We start from the raw sequence: 20,965 nt of genomic DNA, 5'->3' as shown, positions 1-20,965 counted from the left end.
GTGATCGGGAAGAGGAAAACGAGCAGACATGATATGGGGACTTGAAAAGAGCGGCGGATGGAAGCCAAGACACAGGCACTCTGATCTCAACTCTGGGAGAAGCCTGCATCCCTCTAAGCTTCTGCCTGTTTATGAAACAAAAGGACACGTCCACACATTCTCTGAAGATTAGAGAGCTTTGACATACTCAGTAGTACTAAATGATATCTTTATTAGGGTCATTATTGACATGAATAAGAAAAGTAAATTTTGATCCCAATAAGGCAAAGAGTCCTGGGGATCAGAGTGCCATTTCCATGATTTGCTGAAGACTTTCTTCAATTAGCCCAGAGCTCAGAAGCCCTGAGATGGAAGCAGAGAGTGACCGGGGCAGGCAAGGAAATTCACCCTCTGCTCATGAAAAGAAATAGAAACCAATAGGAATATCCTGCGACTTAGGAAAATTCTGTGACTTAAAATCATTAAGAAGTATTTCACTTTCACAAGATATGGAGCTGCGAGGAAAGGCAGAAGGGATTTTTAACACAGAAAAGGCCAGTGTGCAATTAAAAACAGAGAAAAAAACAAGAAGTAAAAATTTCACTATTGAATTTCTTTATCATTGTACTCACCCAGTCTAGAAGAGTTTTTTAAATAATGTAATTTTTAAAAAGACACCTGGGAGAGGAGTATTAAAATAATAGCCTAAGATCTGTACTAACCTGTCACTTCTCTCGCACATCCATGCCACAGTTAGTATACCTACTGAGCTCCCAATTTCCCACTAGGTACTCTCATGTGTCTTGAGGCCGTGATAAGAGTTACAGTAACAGCTATAAAGAAACCCACCAGACTAGAAAGCATGTCTTGTAAAGCCAAACACATACGTCTCCTTAAAATGATAAACCACAACGTTAATGAAAGCAAAAGCCGTAAGAACATTTTTAAAATCTCTAGAATCAATACTCATCTCTACTACTTCACAGCCTTTCTTGGCAATTAGACCATCTTTCGATAAAAAGAAAACCGACAAACACACGTCCCGACACAAGTATGTGAACACTCCACTATCTGCATATGAAATATACACATTTGCTATTTCTCTGCTAAAAACATCTTCTCATTTACTAAACAAATGTAAACAGATTTGTTTTACTCTAATATTTTTCAAATCCAAGCAGAGTTGATATTCCACCAGATCTGTAATTCCTTACCCACTGCATTAGCACGACCTCATTTGAGGTGACCTCACTGTTTTTAAAGAATGAACCGCTATTCTTGGCATGCTGATACCTACAAAAATATCAGGAAAAAACAAATGGGCTACCATTACCTTTGAACTTGTGGAACACAGCCCACAGCTCTGCAATGTCGGTGGCAAAGGTGATATCCGTGTCAAGGACGATGACTCTCTCCAGATTGGCAGGAAGAGTCTTGGTCAGGACAAGCTTCATCAGACCGTAAATCCCAGAGTAATGTTTATTGGGGATCCAGGAAACTTCAGACTAGACAGAAGAGGGCAGAGAGGGAGTTGAAGAAAGAAAAATCACTATGTTAATTCTTTGCTGAAACATAATAGTGCCTAGCACACAAAAGGTATCGTATAAAAATTTGTTGAATAAATGAATTTTTTGTTTTAAGATTTACGTAATTTGCGTTTTGACATGTGAAGCTTTTTGGAGGAAAATGTATCTGAATTAAGGGAAAGGAAAAGTAATAGTTATGAAACACTACTGCAAACCCTGTATGTTGAGAGTTAAAAAAAAAAAAAAACTTTTGTTATTATAGAAATTTAATAGGTCCATTGGAGAAAAAAAGGATATACGAAAACATTAGAGTCAAAAAACTGAATCCCACTACATACACTTTTGCAACCAGCATCTAGTTGTTCCTATGTATGTATATTTCTTTAAATCATGTTCCATTTACGCGTCATTTGGGATTAGTAAGCAATGGTATTGTTAAAGTTTATGCTTATTTATTCTTTCAAAACTGTAACTGCACAGTTTAGTACTACTGCCTTTTCTTCACTCTCAGATAAGCCCTCAAGGAGGACCTAGTCATAATCAACCCAACACTCTACCTGACAGCAACAGAGGACACACATATAGGACAGAAATGAACCACCCATGGAGCACTGAAATTGTGACCCTCACATAATATAATGGAGCAATCAGTGGCTTGCAAATGCGCAGTCATCAGCGAGGCACACACACGGGTGCCATTCTGTGTCCAAAGGCAAGGATAAAAATAAAAGCATCAGTGTCATGAAAGCGCTCACATATGCACAGTCATTTATGAAGATATCATGAGCAGAGGCCCCAATCTAACTGCTGTCGGGAGTTTCCCTGTGAGCCAAAGCACACTTCTTATTTTCAAGAGAGTAACACTTCCAATAGAACCCTTTAAATGGGGAATATGGCCACCTTATAAGGATTCCAAAAAATATTCATCTCCTTTGTTCTTACAATACCATGTTGAGGGTATATTCTTAAAAAAAAATGCGTATTTAAAAACAAAAACACCATAGTTTTATTCCCAAAGAATTTATCACCACGTTACCAAAGAGCAGCCATCAAAAAGCCCCAAAATAGAACAATTAATTCAAACATGATACTTTTTGTCTGACTGCATACTATGTAACTGTTTAAAACAATGTAGATTAAGATATAATTTCTAAAAACCTGCATATGATGTTGAAAGGAGAAAAAAGGAAGCTTTAAAATTGCTTTTACTTAAAAACAACTACCTGTAATCAAACCAAATGAAACACACGCACCCAAATTTATGCAGAGAAAGAAAAAATAGCAGCAAGACATCAAATGATTAATAGTAATTGTTTGTGGATGAGAATCTCTCTCCCCCTCCTTTTACACACACACACACACACACACACACACACACACACACACACATTTATGTGTATATATACAGATATATGTATACTTAACTGATCTATGCTTTCCAACTTTTAAAAATGAGCAACAGCTAGTAAAAGAAAAATCAAGCAATTACACTTTTTTTGTCAGACACATCATGATCTGGTGATGGTGGGAAACAGGTGTGCAGGAAGCTGATTTAGGAAAGCTATGAGACCCGTGCTAACTCAGGTGACCCACTCCATACAATGCTGTCATGTTCACAGTTTATTTGACAATATTGTTTAGTTACTCTGTATTCTTAGTTTTGCAATGGTCCTTTGCTCAGATAAGCAGAATTTTGACCAGGAAAAAAACAACAACAACAACAAAAAAAACACTGATGTACTGAACTATTACACCATGTGTCAGTTTCCAGGAAAAGAATCCCTAACTCTATGTCTGAGTCCCTGTCACCTTGCACCCAGGTATCATGGAGGATGGGGAAAAGGACAGGAGTTCAAATCTGGGCTCTAGCCCCACACAGAGCACTTGATCTCTCTAAGCCTCAGTTTCTTTACCTGTAAAATGGAGTGGGTTTCAGAGTTGGAATGAGTCCCCTGAGTTAGTATGGGGAAGCTGTCTCATAGCTTCCCTTAATCGGCCTCCTGTGTCCCTGTATTCCCACCATTACCAGATCGTGATGTTTGGAAAAAAGAAATGTGGTTGCTTAGTTCTTCGTTTCTCTTTTTTCTTTCTTTTTGAGATGGAGTCTCGCTCTGTCGCCCAGGCTGGAGTGCAATGGTGCGATCTTGGCTCACTACAACCTCCGCCTCTCAGGTTCAAGCAAGTTCACTGCCTGAGTCTCCTGAGTAGCTGGGATTATAGGCATGCACCACCACGTCCCGCTAATTTTTGAATTTTTAGTAGAGATGAAGTTTCACCATGTAGTCAGACTTGTCTCGAACTCCTGATCTTGTGATCCACCTGCCCTGGACTCCCAATGTGCTGGGATTAAAGGTGTGACCCGCTGTGCCTGGCTAATTTTTCTTGTAGTGGCACTTACTCTTTTGTGTGTGTGTGATGATGGAGTCTCACTCTGTCACCCAGGCTGGAGTGCACTGGGGCAATCTCAGCTCACTGCAACCTCTGCCTCCTGAGTTCAAGTGATTCTTCTGCCTCAGCCTCTAGAGTAGCTGGGACTACAGGCTCACGCCACCACACCTGGCTAATTTTTATATTTTTAATAGAGATGGGGTATTACCACATTGGACAGGCGGGTCTCGAATTCCTTACCTCGTGATCTGCCTGCCTTCACCTCAAGTGCTGGGATTACGGATGTGAGCCACCATGCCCAGCCATAGCTGCTCATTTTTAAAAGTTGGATAAATAGAGATGATGACCACTTCACACAGTGGTATAAAAATTAAAAGATATGAAAGGACTCAAGGACCTGGTACACAAAATATACACAGTAACAAGCTCCCACCCTTCTTCCTGATCCCTCTACCTTTTTCCGAGTATTAGATAGCAATGCCTCTTTCAGTGCTTCATGCTGAAGGTAAGGGTCTCTGTGATGGAGGAGAGCAAAAAACCCTGCGTTGTAGTCAGACAGGCCTGGATTTAGATTCCAGTATCATCAATGAATCGCCATGTCACCTTGGACAGGTTTGCTCAGGTTTTCTGAGTTTCTGCCCTTTAAAAGGTCATGACTTTAAAAATTTTTAAATTTTAGATGCAGAGGGTACACACGTGTATTTGTTACATGAGTATATTGTGTCATGGTGGAGAATGGCCTTCTACCTTTCCTCCTTTCCTTCCCCCTTTTTCCTCCTTTGTAGAAGGAAAACCCTTACACAACCAGCAGAATCATACTCTTAACACAAGGACAAATTAAACGCACCCGGTAAAATTTCATCAACAAGACCAAACCTGAATGTTGAACATTGTATCCAGCAGGTAATTTTTCACCCCGCAACCAGCTCTCACCCTCCCTTCTTTTGGAGACCTCAGTGTCTACTATTTCCAACTTTGTATCCACCTGTGCCCATTGCGCTCCAACCTCTAAGTGAGAATATGTGATACTTGATGTTCTGCTTCTGAGTCAGTTCACTGGGGATAACAGCCTCCAGCTCCATCCATGCTGCTACACTTACTTCATCCCATCAGGCAGGGTGTGGGTGGAAACAGCACACTCTCCTGGGGAATCTAAGGAAGATTTAGTAAAAGGACTTTTAAATCTAAGAGTATGCAGAATTAGAGGCAGTAACAAGCAATGTGCAGTTACTCGAGGAGGAGAAGAGTACTCGGTGCTGTTACTACCCCAAGGCCAGAAGGGCCTAGGCCAGCAGACGCTGGAATGCAGAGATAATCGCTGTATGAGTAAGGCCACCTGGCTGAAGCAGTGACATCCAGCAGAGGGACACAGCCTACCTGTGGCCACCCATAAGCCAGGAACAGGAAAACACATCTCAACCTCACTCTCCTCCTCCTGCCTACCAGCCTCCTGGAAGGGCAGCCCTCCAGTCAACCCTAACAGAAGCCAGAGCGAAAGTAAGATTAGAGATGCTTTATGCCTAGCCTCATGGAGCATAAAGTGAGGGTAAGGGCAAGAGAGAGGATCTAGACAGAAAAACCCACAGAACCAGCAGAGTCATACCGCTAACGCAAGCACAAATTAAATCAACAACAAGATCAAAGCACAATGCCTTGTCTATCATAGGTACAAAAATACGTATCTGGAACAGATGGATGGATGGATGGATGAATGGCAGGTAGGCATAGGAAGGAAGGTGATTTGTCTACAATCCCACAGCAAGCAAGATGCAAAGCTCCAAGAGTCAGAATTTTCCAGGGGAAGGTTTGCGTTCTTTCCCCAAACGACATTATTCTTCCTTTAGAGTGAGCTTCCCGACGTGACATCGCTGTCAGATCCGAGAACTCAGGGAGGAATTCCCTCCCATGTGCTTTATCAACGTCTTCCTCATGAAAGCCCTGGCCTTTGGACCTCAGCTCAGTTTCCTCTCTCCTCTGTCTGCGTGAACCGAAGCTTGGCAATCATCAGTTGATGCTGCAAAGCTGTGATATTTTATCAGACCTCTGATTAACTTATTCATCTATTTTGGTTACCATCAAAGCAGGAGAGCTGGGTGAAGACTGAACATCAGAGTGATGTCTAATTAGATTGACCTGACTCTCCGTTTTATTTTAACATACATGTGAGGCACTCAGATACACTGCAAAACAGGAAGACTACGGGAATAAATTAATCTCACCGTGAGTCCAGTCCTGAATGTCACTCCAAGTCCCCAACTTAATACATAATCAATTATGTCCAAGTGTTCAATTAGTCGTAAAGGAGGCACTGGGTTCAGAGTGTATTCAGAAAGCAAGCCCTGGGAAAAGGTGGAAAATTAAGGAATTTGGGGGAAAGAACGTGTGATAAGAAGCAGGTACATTTATTACAAATGGCTCACCCTCTTAGGGACGGCATGACATCCAGCAGACTCTTCCCCTACCTCCGTCCACTCTCTCCTCCTCCAAGTCTCAACTTAGAAATTGCTGCCTCCCAGCCACCACCACCCCCACTGCTCCAGGCTGGATCAGGGGCTCCCCAAGCAAGAAGCAAGCTGTTTCCCTTCCTCTAGCACAGCATGCTATCCTGCTGGGTTCAATTTTCCATGCCCCTCTCCTGCACTTGACTGAAACTCCTTGAGGCAGGGACAATGTCTTTTTTACCGTAGTAACAACATAGTAATTGTTCAAAAATGGTTTAATGAATGTGCATGACTATGGAGTCAAGCAGGCCTGAGTTCATTTTCCTCTGACATTTTCCTCACCTAGGAGCAGAAGCGTTCATGACTGCTAAAATTCCAGGGTCAATAAAGCAAAATGAAGAGGAACAGTTTGTTGAGCCTCAAAGCCTGGGCTACAGAACTGGTTCCACTGTTAATGAGCTGTGTGATCTCAGGCAACCCACATGGCCGCCTTGAGTCTTAGTTTTCTCATCTGGAAAATGGAGACCTACCATGTTATAGTATTCACAGGGGGACGCAGAGCATCTGGCCTCATGCTGGGCAAGCAACAGGTCCCTGCTAAGCCCGCTTCACCTCTCTCGGTGCATGCCTGTCAGCAGTACCAAAGTTCAGATGACTCAGAATTTGAGGCAGGATAAAAGCAGCAAATTTGGGTATCTTTGAAAATAGGCTAGGCGCCGTGGCTCATGCCTGTAATCCCAGCACTTTGGGAGGCTGAGGCGGGTGGATCCCGAGGTCAGGAGATCAAGACCATCCCGGTTAACATGATGAAACCCTGTCTCTACTAAAAATACAAAAAAAAAAAAAAAAGAAAGAAAGAAAGAAAAAAAAAATTAGCTGGGTGTGTTGGCAAGTGCCTGGAATCCCAGCTACTCGGGAGACTAAGGCAGGAGAATCACTTGAATCCGGGAGGCGGAGGTTGCAGTGAGCCGAGATTGCACCACTGCACTTGAGCCTGAGCGACAGAGCCAAAGTCCATCTCAAAAAATAAATATAAATAACAAAAGAAAGTAAAGGGGAAGTCAAGAATGCAGATGGTTTTCTCAGGGGTAATAAGTCACGTATCACCTTGTCCTATGTTTCCATAAAAAAAATAAATAACAAAATCACGGACTGAAATCTGGAAAAGGCAGAGTCCCTCCCCCTGGTAGATGTCTAAAACTGGACAGCACACTCTGGATTTGAGGAGGAGGAAAAGCATGTGGAAGCGATTAGCCATGCAACCTTTGGGGCAGTCTCTCGATCTCTCCCCACTGATTAATCTCATTTCCACGCTGCAACAAACTTCAGTCCAACCAGGGACTTTTTACATCATGGGGTCAATGGAGAGAAGAGCACCTTCGAAAGAAGGCTGAGGAAACCAGGAGGTCGCCCCGCAGATTTACCCGAGAGCGTCCTGTAGAGAAGACGACACCTGGCAGAGCAATATCCTACCATGTTCTTCATCATTATAAACATGCCAAAGGCTTCATGTAATTAAAACGATAATAAAAATGAGAGTTAGTTTATTTTAATGGGCAGATTATTATCCTTGCAATGGCTGTTAATAATTCTAAGCAGCATGGTTTAAACTTCAATCAGCAAAAATGCAGTCATGCCCAAGATTAGCACCTAATTCACTTGCCTAAAGGGAGCACAGGCAACCCCAGGTTTTAAGGGTTTTATGTAAAGTGGGGGGTGGGGGATGCTTTCCAAGGGAAATTTGACTTTCTGATGAAGCTGCCAATTACCAGGTAGACCCAAAGGGGAGCATCGATGAGGTAGGGCCAATGATTCTAGGGTACATCTGATGCCAGGTGGTCCACAGAAAAGTTGACCAGATTAGCTGTATGAGGATGGAGGCAGAGGGCTGGACAGTGGACACACCTCTAAAGGTGACTTCCCACAACACATGAGACGGAGGAAAGCCATGTCTCAAGGGTGACCACACATTTCTGATCTTTGATAGATAAGAGAAAGAAAAAGAGGCTGGTTTGTCCAGAAATGATGCTAACTTCTTCTTCAAGGTATGGATTTCCAGGAGTTATTGAGATACCTCAGTAAAGGTAACAACAGAAAATATGCCTAGCACGGGCCAGGCATATGGCTCACGCCCGTAATCCCAACACTTTGAGAGGCTGAGGCAGGCAATCACCTGAGGTCAGGAGTTCGAGACCAGCATGGCCAACATGGCAAAACCCTGTATCTACTCTAAATACAAAAATTAGCCAGGTATGGTGGTGGACCTATAATCTCTGCTACTCTGGAGGCTGAGGCAGGAGAATCGCTTGAACCTGGGAGGTGAACGTTGCAGTGAGCTAAAATTGTGCACCACCACACTCCAGTCTGGAGCACAAGAGCAAGACTTCGTCTCAAAAAAAGAAAAGGAAGAAGGGACGAAGGAACGGGAAGGAGGAAGGGGAAGGAAAGGAAGAGATGGAGAGGAAGAAAGAGAAAGAGAAAGGTGGGGGAGAGAGAAAAGGAGAAAGGGAAGGAAATAAAGAAAATATACCCAGCCCATACTGGGTGTCAGGCATTGTGGCAAGATCTTTATATGGGCTAGCCTATTTAAACCCCTCCTAACAAGCCTAAGGTTGTAAATTACTATCTTAGTACTCAAAGTTTGAGGTTCCTTTTCCTTACCTCAACCTTCATTCCCTCAGCCGTAGATACTCTACTCCAGAATGATGTGTTTCTCTTCCCCTCCTTTTCCAGTGACCCTAGTCTATTCAGATGTGCTCTTCACTCTTCTGGTTTACTATAGGATCAGGACTGAGACTCTGCCTCCATCCAGACACATCTTTATTCACCAAGCAGTTTTTCAGACAACTAGGTACGATGTCTGTAAAGCTGGGCATTCCTGCCTTCCAATTTCTGCAGGACTTCATTTTCTCACCTGTAAAAAGGGTAAAAGTAGCATATCCTGCCTCCTTTCTAAGGCATTACTATATTTGTAATCTGTAAGCTCTCCTCTACCATAGTGAAAATATTTTTTGCTCAAAGTAGATTTCTTATCCATATTAATATTTTGCTGTAGACTACAAATCACCTTGACATATTTTTAAAAATTAAAAAAAAGAAGTCATCCCAGCTGTAGAATGTTTGAAAAGTCATTTGCCTTTCATGTTGTTTCTGAGTGGTTGTCTTGGCAACCAACCTATATGTTCAGTGTATAATTGTTAAGGAATAGAAGTGAGGCGGGGCTCGAGATGCTGGGACAGAGACATTGGTGAGCGCCTTGGAAGAAGACTGTGAAATGAGCTTTGGAGTCTGGCTGGCCCGATTCCAAATCCTGACTCTAGCACAAACAGCGTGGCAAGGTCACCTTGCTAAGTCTAAATCTCCCCACCCATAAAATAGAAAAAATAATACACGTTGCAGGAGGTTTGGAGAAGCGTTCAATGAGGTAGGAGAACCAAGTAACCTAGCACAATGCTTGCCACATAGGGGCTCAATACGAGTGTCTGAAATGGTTAATGATACTGGTCTGTAATCCTAGCACTTTGGGAGGCCAAGGTGGGTGAATCACTAGAGGTCAGGAGTTCAAGACCAGTCTGACCAACATGGTACAACCCCATCGATACTAAAAATACAAAAATTAACCAGGCATAGTGGCGCATGCCTATAATTCCAGCTACTTGGGAGGCTAAAGCAGGATAATCACTTGAGACCGGGAGGTGGAGGTTGCAGTGAGCTGAGATTGCGCCACTGCACTCCAGCCTCGGTGACAGAGTGAGAACTTGTCTCAAAAAAATAAATAATAAAAATAAAATAAAATGGTTAACAACACACAATCTGGAGACTGTCTGGGTTTGGATCCTGGCTCCATCATTCACTGTGTGGGTTATTTTGAGCAGAAAGTTAAACCTCTATGTACCTGAGTTTTCATCTATAAAATGGGGCTATTTGCAGCACGTGCTCCATGGGATTGTGAGAATTCTGGTGCTATATATAAGCATTGGCTATTGTTAACTGTTGATATTATGACTGATGATCATTAGCACAAAAGACAATATTCACATTTATTAAAGGCATCTGCTGTTGCACAGCTGTAATCCCAGCACTTTGGGAGGCCAAGGTGGGCAAATCACCTGAAGTTAGCAGTTCAAGACCATCCTGGTCAACATGGTGAAGCCCCGTCTCTACTAAAAATACAAAAAAATCAGCTGGGCATGGTGGCACGTGCCTGTAATCCCAGCTACTCAGGAGGCTGAGGCAGGAGAAGTGCCTGAACCCAGGAGGCGGAGGTTGCCGGTGAGCTGAGATCGTGCCATTGCACTCCAGCCTGGGTAACAAGAGCGAAACTCCGTCTCAAAAAACACAAAAATTAACTGTGTGTGGTGGTGGGTGCCTGTAATCCCAGCTACTCGGTAGACTGAGGCTGGGGAATCGCTTGAACCAGGAGGTAGAGGTTGCATGAGCCGTGATCGAGCCACTGCACTCCAGCCTGAGCAACAAAGCCAGACTCTGTCTCAAACAACAACAAAAAGAGTCATCTGCGTTTGTGAGTATTCACCCTTGGAGCCACAGGGAAACCCCTATTTAGTTCAGTTGAGATCATTTAAAGGAACATTTATGGAACACCTTAATATGGGGCAGCAAGTACTGAAGAGAGCAAGGAAGCAGGTCCATGATGAAAGAAACACAGCTGATGCTCTCAAGGAGTCTATGGTTTAGTGGATATTCAGCATCCACGACTGCACAACAAGTTACCTCAAAATGCAGCAGCCTAAAACAGCAACAGTTATTTATTAACTCAAATGGTTTCTGTGTGTCAGGAATCTGGTTGTGTATTCGCTGGGTGGTTCTTAGGATTCCTCATGAGGTTGTAGTCATCTGAATACTTGCTCTGGGCTGCAAGATCTAATTCTGCGCTGGCTCCCACATGTGTGCCTGGCAGCTGATGCCAGCTGTCAACAAGAAGGCTCAGGTTTTTGCCACATGGACCACTCCAGAGTGCCTGAGTGTCTTTACAACATGCTGGCTGGCTTCCCCCAAAGCGAGCAGTCCAAAAGACAGCAGGTGGAAGCAAGGTTATCTTGAAGACTTGGCCTCAGAAGCAACATGGCGTCACTCCTGCAATGTCTTATCCGTTATACAGGTAAGCTTATGCAACGTGGGAAGGGAGTACACACACGATTGAATGAATGCTAGAAGGTGGGAATTACTGGGTGCCATCTTGGAAACTGGCTACCACATCCGTAATTACAGAATGGTATGAACTGGACTGCGATAAAGTTCAAATACCACCATTCTTGGAGTCTGTGGGGTGTTGGTTACAGAAACCCTCTTGGATACCAAAATCCAGAGATGCTCAAGTCTCTGATATAAAATGGTGCCATGGCTGCATATGACCTATGAACATCCTCTTGTATACTTTAAATCATCTCTAGGTTACTTATAACACATAGTAAGATGCAAAAATTATGCAAACAGTTATATTGTTTTGGGAATCAAAAGAAAAAAGTCTATACATGTTCAATATAGATGCAACCATCTGTTTTTTTTTTTTTTTTTCTAGTTTTCAGCCCTTGGCTGGTTGAGATATGTACAGCAGTGGTCCAGTAGAAGGACAACTAATGAGGAGTGGTAAGAAAGGAGAGACAAGAATCAGATAGAGATATCCAGAGGAAACAAACTTTAAATTTGGGCTTGAAAAATGAGGAGAAAATTGAGATTCTCAAATACTGGGAGAAAAGCATCATAGGTGAATGAAGGCACAAAGATAGAAACGTGTGTGCGTGTGTGAAATAAGTAGTCTGATACACTTAATGAGAAAACTTAGAGTTGAAAATGATTGAGATGGATATGAAAAGGCAGGACAGGGTCAAATGCTGGAGAGGACCAAGACCATCTGCCACGCAAAAGGGCGCTGGATAATATCCCAGAGACAGTGGGAAAAGCAAAAGGGGTTTGATTAGCTAAGAGATATGATCTCATCTATATTTTTGGAATATACTCTAATGATTTATAGAGGAAAGATTAACAGAAGGCAGCTGGGAGGCAGCAGAACCTTGGAGGAAGCCTGGTGAAAATGGAGATTCCCAGGATCCTACTGAGAGAGATTCATTAGATCTGTGGTAGGGCCTAGAAATCTGTGGTTTTTAAAATCAGCACCCCGGGTAATTCGAAAGCAGGCATCCATAGATTACACTCTAAGAAACACCAAGTTAGGAGACACAGAAAACGTTATTTCTCAAAATCTTCTTGGCTGAATCATTTACACTGGATCAACAACCAGCTTATCGTTCAAAAACAAGTCACAAGACAGCCCCAAGCTTAAATGCCCCCTCTGACACTGACACTTGGTTGGATTTATAGGGAGAGAAGATCTTTCTCAAATATTAATAAAAGTGTTGATGTAACATCAGGAGTTCCTTAGCTATCTCTATATCTCACAGGTAGTTCATGACAGTGAGGCCAAGAAGGCTTCTTGGCTGTACTTCTTTTTAAATTTAGAAGTCCTGCTTCAATACAGGCGGCTCTACATCAGCTACAGCAAAATTATTAGTAACCACCATCAACAGGAGAACTGAATTACATATTTCGCATATTCTTACATTAGTAACTTAGAAGGACACCTTGGGAGAGCCTTGAAGCTGGTCTTTGTCAGTGACAGCAATCTGCCAAAAGCATCAACAAACATTTATTCAGAGCACACAACCCTACCCCAAAAAAAGATTAGCTGGCTTGCACCTAAAATGCACATTATTCAGAGGTCTACTGAGAAACCATCTTTTAAACTTAGGTAATTCCAGAATGATGACAAAGGCAAAGTGCACCAAGGGAATGTGATCGTGAATCTATAGACACGTCCCTCCTCATCTCAGTGCCACAAAAGCCCTGCCTCTCTTGTTGCCCAGCAAGAAGCATCCTCTATTTAGCTTGGCGAAGCTTGGGGGGATTGGTCACTGGAGCATTTATAGATTGCCTGAACATCCCTCATACTTTATGTTATGAAATGGAGCATTTCTAAGCACTGGGAGTTCTGATTTGTGAACTGGACTGTTACAGTGGTTTAATTTCCTGAAATATAGCTGCCTTCTTAACTAACAGATTTTTCAATGCACTGAGGAGAAAATTGCATTAGCTCCTGCGTAGCCTGATCTTAATATTTTTAGAAGCTGCAATTCTTATTACAGTGCACAGTATGTATTTATGTACGTATACTTAGCAGAGTGTCTGACACATGGAAGGCATTCAATGAAGAGTTTTTAAAAAGTAAAACAGTGCATTTACACAAACAACACTTAGTGAGAACCACTGCTTCTGACAGGGATATACTGATGAACCTGCTTCATTTATTCTTCATTCATTCATTCAACAAACACTTCAGAGACTTGTAAGTGTACAGCTCTGTGCCAGATGATTGCTTTGAGGAAATAATAACACAGTTTGGGGAGTTGTAACAAATAATTTCAAAAAGGATGATTACAGCTGTCAGGGTAGTGGTTTACCCTGACAGGCAGTGGGAGTGAGGGAGGCTGAGGCATGGGATGGTGAAGCCATCCAGGTGGCTTTGGTGCTATTGTGCTAGTCCTAAGTTAGATGACACGGTGCTTTATCAGAGTGTGCCATAACCTGTCCATCTGCAGTCTTCGTAAGTATGTGAATATGCTCACGTGTACGGACATCACCAGCGACACGGATGCAAAAGTACGGCCTAGAGAGAAGTTACATTGGTTAAACTGGACCCTAATTCTAGCTTAAAGTCACGTGTATGCACATGGATACATACGTGAGGGTATACACACACTTTCTAACTGTCGGGGATTGGTTCCAGCACCCCCAAGGATACCAAAATCCTCAGGTGCACAAGTACCCGGATATAAAACAGTGTAGTATTTGCATATAACCTAGGTATATCCTCTCATATACTTTAAATCGTCCTTAGATTACTTATTAATACCTAATGCAATGTAAAGGCCATGTAAATGGCTGTTACACTGTATTGTTTAGAGTGTATGTTTTCTGAAAAGAAAACAAATATCCATACATGTTCAGTTCAGGTATCACCATCTATTCTTTGCCCCTGAATACTGTCAAGTCTTGATTGGTTGAATCCAAGAATACAGGACCCACAGATATAGACAGGTGACTATACATGTGCATGTGTATTTAATTATATTTAATTCCTGTTCAAAGTGCTAAGAATAGATATAATCATTCTGCTAATAAATGCAGGTGGAAAAAAAGACTTTGTTTCTGTTACCATAAATTTACTCTACTGCATGCATTCTTAACAGACACAAAACTTGATTCTTGAGGGGACCCCCAAAAAAATCAGATATTCCAATGGTTTGGTATTAAAATCTCATGTCAGAGGTTTAATCAGGGAAATAAAAAGTACAAAAAGGCACAGAGGAGAGGGGGAGTGATACTTTTTAAAAACAGGTGAAGAAACACCACCCTCTAGGATCATGCAACACTGAAATAGCCACAAAACAGAGAAGTGGGCAAAAGCACACACAGCTCAAAAGCCTGCTTCCTGATCCTAGCCTCTGCCCAATCCACCAGTTCTTTCCTGCCTTTCTGAAATTCAACAAAAGGCATCTGAATCAGAAAACACATTTCTCTGTAGTCAAAGCGCATCTGGAGATTTGGGGAGCGATTTCTCGCTCTCGCAACCATTCCTTCTTCCACTCTTACCTCCGTCTTCCCATGGAGCCATCTAAAAAGAGCAGCCACATAGGCTGCAATTAACGAAGCCTCACACTGCTCTGCATTAATGAGGCACTTTGCTTTTCACTTTCAGAGGGCTCTGTAGCACTTTGTAGCTGACGCCCTTGCCTGTGACAATCTCTGCTCCCAGCTGTGGAGATCTACCTTGCAGGTGAATTTAAATACACAGGACAGCAGCTTCCAAGCAGGCAAAGAGGGTTGAGGATGATGACCCAGAGATGTCCCTTAATTAATTTCTGGTTGGTTTCAAAATCGTTTGCTTTCACTACACACAGAAGGCAATAGCCTCCTCATATAGTAAAAGAAAAACCTTGTCAATGGCAGTCCGAATTTCTTCTGGCTGACAGCCAAAATGAGCCTCTTCACTGGTTACCCTGAAAAGATGACGGCTTCACTCGGCTCTTGTCATACATCTAACAAACATCAACCAAAGGTCTTATTGCAACTTCAAATATTTTAACCTTGACCTTGAAGCCCTGCTTCAGAAGATTTAGACTGTGGTTATATTGACATTCATCCCCCCAACAACAGGCCCTTACTGTTTAATATGATGGTTGTCAAGGCAACCAGATTGTGAGGATGGCTGTCTAACCTGTCTAGATTTAGAATTTATCATATATGAGAATGGAGAAGGGAAGAATGTCACCCTTAGAAAGTACTATAAAAGACGGTGCACGGTACAAGATAATTCCATTACGCCTTTACTTCTACTTGGGGATTTGGCTACCGATCAAAGGAACACCTAATGCTCTAAATCATTTAAAAAAAAAAAATTACCTAATTCCAAAAGTGACTAATTTATTTAAACATTCACTGTGTGTGCCAAATTCTGTACTAGATCCTAACGAAAGAGGAGTAAATAAAAAATGTTCCTCATTCTTAGAAGATCATCATTAAATGGGAGAGAATATTATCATATTTATAGTAACAATAACATTTGCTGAATGCTTACTATGTAACACTATACTAAAGCAATTTACAAGTATCTTTTAATTCACACAATAACCTTTATTACTGTGTATGATGTAGACATCAAGGATATCATCCAATTATAAAGAATTACAGGAGCTGGGACTAAAAATCAGATTTGCCTCTTTCCAACAACCTTAATCATTTCTGGAAACTGATTCAAATATGATACTCACACGATTATTAGGCAGTGAAAGCTGTATATAAACTCTAACCAACATTCCTGGAACATAGCAAAATTAATTATACCTAGAGACAGGAAGGAAAATAAGAAAAGACAAAAGTGACTACTAGATTGAGCTCATACTGTTAGCAGAAACGAACACTGCAATTTAGTTACAACAGAGTCACACACCTCAGTACGAATGTTTCTCCGGTCTCTTAAGGACTGCTAGTGGCCACTAACACTCTACTGAAAACACTGTTCACACCAAAATACAAAGCAGGAAAGGAAGCCTGGAAACATATGTCCAGACCCAGCAAGCTTGTTACAATGGATTTTTAACTTCCGTACTTTACTATCCAAGGAGTGTGTGATATGGTTTAGCTGTGTCCCCACTCAAATCTCATCTTGAATCCCCACGTGTTGTGGGAGGCACCTGGTGGGAGGTAACTGAATCACAGCGGCAGGTCTTTCTTGTGCTGTTCTGACAGTGAATAAGTCTCATGAGATCTGATGGTTTTAAAAAGAGGAGTTCTCCTGCACAAGCTCTCTCTCTTTGCTGTCACCCATGTAAGATGGGACTTGCTCCTCCTTGCCTTCCACCATGATTGTGAGGCTTCCCCAGCCACGTGGAACTTTAAGTCCAATTAAACCTCTTTCTTTTGTAAATTGCCCAGTCTCGGGTAGATCTTTATCAGCAGAGTGAAAACAGACTAATACAGTGTGCCAGGCAACGTCTCAGCCTTCTGAAACTAAGGGTCAGCATTTGCACGTTACAGAGGGTCCTGAGCAAAAGCCAAGTGTAGCCTGGGTATTCTTCTTCAGGACACTGATAAAAGACCTGCTGCAGCCCCAGCCCAGTGCAGGCTACACTTTGAAATCACATGAGCTCACTACTGGGCCTGCCCAGGAAAAACTAAACTAGGACATCTAGTGGTAGGGCCTGGCATTGCTGCTTGTTTGGGTTTGGATCACAAGCAATGCTAACGTGTGTGAGTGGCCTCTACCATTCTGTTGGGGGTGTTGTGTTACCAACATGTACGAAGTAGTTCTTATGTGGAATCAAGCCTGAGGTACAAAACAATTAGGAAATGAGCCAATCAATTAATTCTAACTGGAGAAGACCAAGATCCAAGCTGAGTTCACACACGTATTTTTTAATCCTCTGGGAATATTTAAGCATTCTTAATTTAGAAGCAACATGGAATGATGACATGAGCATTGCCCTCAACATAAGCTGGAGTGTGGTCAATTCCCTTCTCTGAATCTTAGGTTCTGCATCTGTAAGGCAGACACAATGCCACCTATTGCTCTGTCGGCCTGAAAATGGGATGATGTACAGGAAAATACCCAGCAGAGGACCTGACAGAATCGAGCTGCTGGTTTATTCTGAATCAAGAAGAAATATTTCATTATGTGACAGGTGGAATAAAGGCGTGACCAAAGTGAGTGAGCTCGAGACACTAGTCCTTTACCACATGTTACCAGTGGTGATTTTCTCTCCTCCTTTATAATGGCTGGTTTTGGAGGGCGGGACTTACGTATACATATAATGTAAAGGCAACACGCACACTGTGGGACACAATCCACATTAAGTAATAACAGCACATTAATAATAATAGGGGATGAGAAAGGGGAGTTTCAGCCATGCTATTATGCCTCTGAATAAGATGTTGATCATTGCTTGCTATTTTCTATTCAAACATGTTATTTAGCCAGTAGTGAGCAGATTTAAAACCCACTGAGGTTCTTGAATTCAGCCTGGCTGAGTGATAAGATCCAATGAAAATATTCTAGTTAGATGAGTTTCTAGCCAAGGGAGCTGAGTATACAAAACGGTACTTAACCGGTCACTCTGTTAAGACGTCCATCTTTCAAAAATGATAATAGGCATGATGACGGAGATAATAGTAATAAGAACGCGTGTGCAGCTTTTTCTCATTTACAATGCAATTTTCCATCTAGTATTTCATTGGATGCTTGAAGTCAGTCTGAATTAAGCAAATAAGGGATTCATATCTCCATTTTACATGTAGGAAAATGAGACTTAAAAACATCATTGTCTCAAATTGCATAGCCGGTGAGCGAGAGAGTCAAAATTCGCCCCTTCTGACCTTCAGGAAAATTGCGTATAATGCTGAGGGCCTTCTAACCCAGCGCTTAATGCTGGGACTTTATCGTGGGAAGCAGACGTCATTAAGAAGCTGTGAGGTATCATCTATTGTTCTCAGCAAGAAAATTTACATTTCGATACCTTTGTGCACCTTTTCCTAAAATCAGCTTGGTGAAATGGTACAACCAGGGATGAAAACTTTGAAATGTTTCCAAGTTTCCTATTCAAAGTTAGCTTTGTATAGAAATCAACTAAGCTATTTTGTTTACCTGGCTTGTTTCCCATGCTTCGGCTAGAATGTAGAGAGAATGTGACCCGTCAGTGTCCCAAATGAGGAAAGAGAGTAATGAATGAATATCACCATGGGGTCACCAGGTGACGGCAACATATTAATGCTTCGCAGGGTTGGGAAGAAAACGAAAAATCCATTGGACTGGCCTCTGCCTTGAGTGCTTTGGCCTTCTATCCCATCACCTTCACGGTCAGCTCTTGCCTAGACAGTGGAGTCATCCCAATTATGTCCGTTTCCTTCTTTCTTTTTTTTCTTTAGACGGAGTTTTGCTCTTACTGGCCAGGCTGCAATGGTGCAATCTTGGCTCACTGCAACCTCCACCTCCTGGGTTCAAGTGATTCTCTTGGCTCAGCCTCCCGAGTAGCTGGGATAACAGGCATGCGCCATCGCTCCTGGCTAATTTTTTGTATTTTTAGTAGAGGCGAGGTTTCTCAATGTTGGTCAGGCTGGTCTTGAACTCCCAACCCCAGGTGATCCACTCGCCTCAGCCTCCCACAGTGCTGAGATTATAGGTATGGGCCACCGTACCTGGCCAATTGTGTCCATTTCTAATACAAAGGGTAATTTTGCACCCAAGGGACACTTGGCAATACTTGGAGACACTTTAGGTTATCACCACTTGAATGTCAGGGTGCTATGGGATCTGGGGGGCAGAGGCTAGGGGCGCCAATCCACACCCTCAGACAGGACAGCCACTACAACAGGAAACTATCTGGCCCAGAACATCATGAGTGCTGAGGGTAAGACACCTTGCTCAAAAGTCCTAGCTGAAACTCACAAAAATGGATGTGCATCAACAGTCTCTGTCCTGGTACATGAGAATACACATTTCGCCTAACTTTTGCATTACCTAGAGGTAAGAAATTACCTTCAAAGAGGAAGAAAAATGGGTTTGAAGTCCTCAGTATCTTTACTTAAAGAAAGACAAGAGACAACTTTTAACTCCAACATATAAGAAGAGAATTGAATGAGACTTATACGCTAAAAAACATAAAATTTAAATAAGCAAGACTGTCCAATCACTGGTACAAACACATCTCTCTTGGCTGGAGGCAGTGAGCTAGCCATTGGCTGCCGTTCTCTCCACAAGGGAGATGACACCTTTCCACTCTGCCTAGGCACTTTGTCCACCTCATTCTCAACTCAACTTCACACTGAACCAAGGTCTCTAAGCTCCAGGTGCTTAGCAACTGATGTTCCTTAGCATTCCCCTAAATAATTCCACCAAAGTTCAGACTCTCAGTATCTGAGCACCAAATGTTAACATCACTAGCTCAAGAGCACCCTCATTCTTGCCTTGCACAAAAAGAAGAGAGTGAATTCTTTCTGCTAGATTGTAGCTCCAAGCTGTACCTGGCTGTGCTTTCAACCAGGAACACCACTTTGCAGGATGCTTAAAGAGTGGGGACACTTGTGCCCCCTGCTGATACTGTACTATGTCATTATTCAGGGGAAAAAACCACATTAAGTATAAGCACCTGCCTACTTTGGACAGCTCCAGTCACATATATTATGCCCTGTCTACACGACAAATAGGACTTTTGATCTTCCTGCTAAAGCTCAATCCTTCCTCCATGTTCTCCATCTTTCTACCACCACACACCCACCAGCTTGTTACAGAATTCTAGAAGCTAAACATGGTCCCTCTCCTCCACCATCCCAGATCTACCTTTCTGTCACAGCCAACATGTCAAATCCTGTCAAGTCAGCTGTAAAAATCAATCTGCCTCGCAATGCAGTCACTCCCACAGGAGGAAGGCAGTGCATGGAGGTAGCTTTCCACCAAAACACCTTCTTTTTGGGAACCATCACATGCTAAAAATATTAAGTTTGGAGAAAGCAAATCCATTTTATTTCTTGATTTTCTACTCATCCAACAAGATTCCTGCCCTCAGGAACCACACTGTCACTAGGTCACTGGACTTGAAAACCTTACGGTCAGGGTTTTAGACTTAGTTGTTCATTTCAGGAACAAATAATGCCTCACAAAGTATAGAGCTGGCATCCTGTTGCAAATTACCTGATAAAGAAGAAAAGTAGCACCTCAGAAAGGAATTTAACAATGCCTATCCCATTCAGCTCTGCCTTTTGCCCCTGAACCCACTGAATAGGTCAGTGACATTCATTTTAAAATGGATTCAGTGCACTGCAAAATGAAAGTTCAGCTTTCCACTTGTAAGGACAGTCGGGTCCCCACCTACCCAGTAGGCAGTTGTGTGTTTCCCTCACCTCGTTTACTCCTTCAGTAACATAGATCTCCCCCATAAGAACACCCTTTGTGAAAGATATTTACTGTATTTACCTTGGAAACTCCCTTAGCACTTTCCAAGACACTTATAGAGGCATTCCATTTACTTGCTTTTCTTTTTTTTTTTTTTTTTTAACCCCTGAGAT

General features: G+C 42.4%; 1 protein-coding gene across 3 annotated transcripts in view; it reads right to left on the bottom strand.

Moving 5' to 3' along the window:
* The window catches only part of LARGE1 (LARGE xylosyl- and glucuronyltransferase 1), a 559,679-nt gene that overhangs the window by 287,442 nt on the left and 251,272 nt on the right, over positions 1 to 20,965 (bottom strand). For all 3 annotated transcript variants that reach the window (XM_032266924.1, XM_032266925.1, XM_032266923.1), the window contains one exon: positions 1,313 to 1,484. In XM_032266924.1, the coding sequence (XP_032122815.1) occupies positions 1,313 to 1,484 (172 nt within the window). The remainder of the gene's footprint in view (positions 1 to 1,312; positions 1,485 to 20,965) is intronic.

The sequence above is a fragment of the Sapajus apella genome, unplaced genomic scaffold (genome assembly GCF_009761245.1).
Source record: "Sapajus apella isolate SASKATOON/1434 unplaced genomic scaffold, GSC_monkey_1.0 scaffold162, whole genome shotgun sequence".
In the NCBI taxonomy this organism is placed as follows: Eukaryota; Metazoa; Chordata; class Mammalia; order Primates; family Cebidae; genus Sapajus; species Sapajus apella.
Note: the sequence above shows the minus strand (reverse complement) of the source record. Positions and strands in the feature narration are given on the sequence as shown.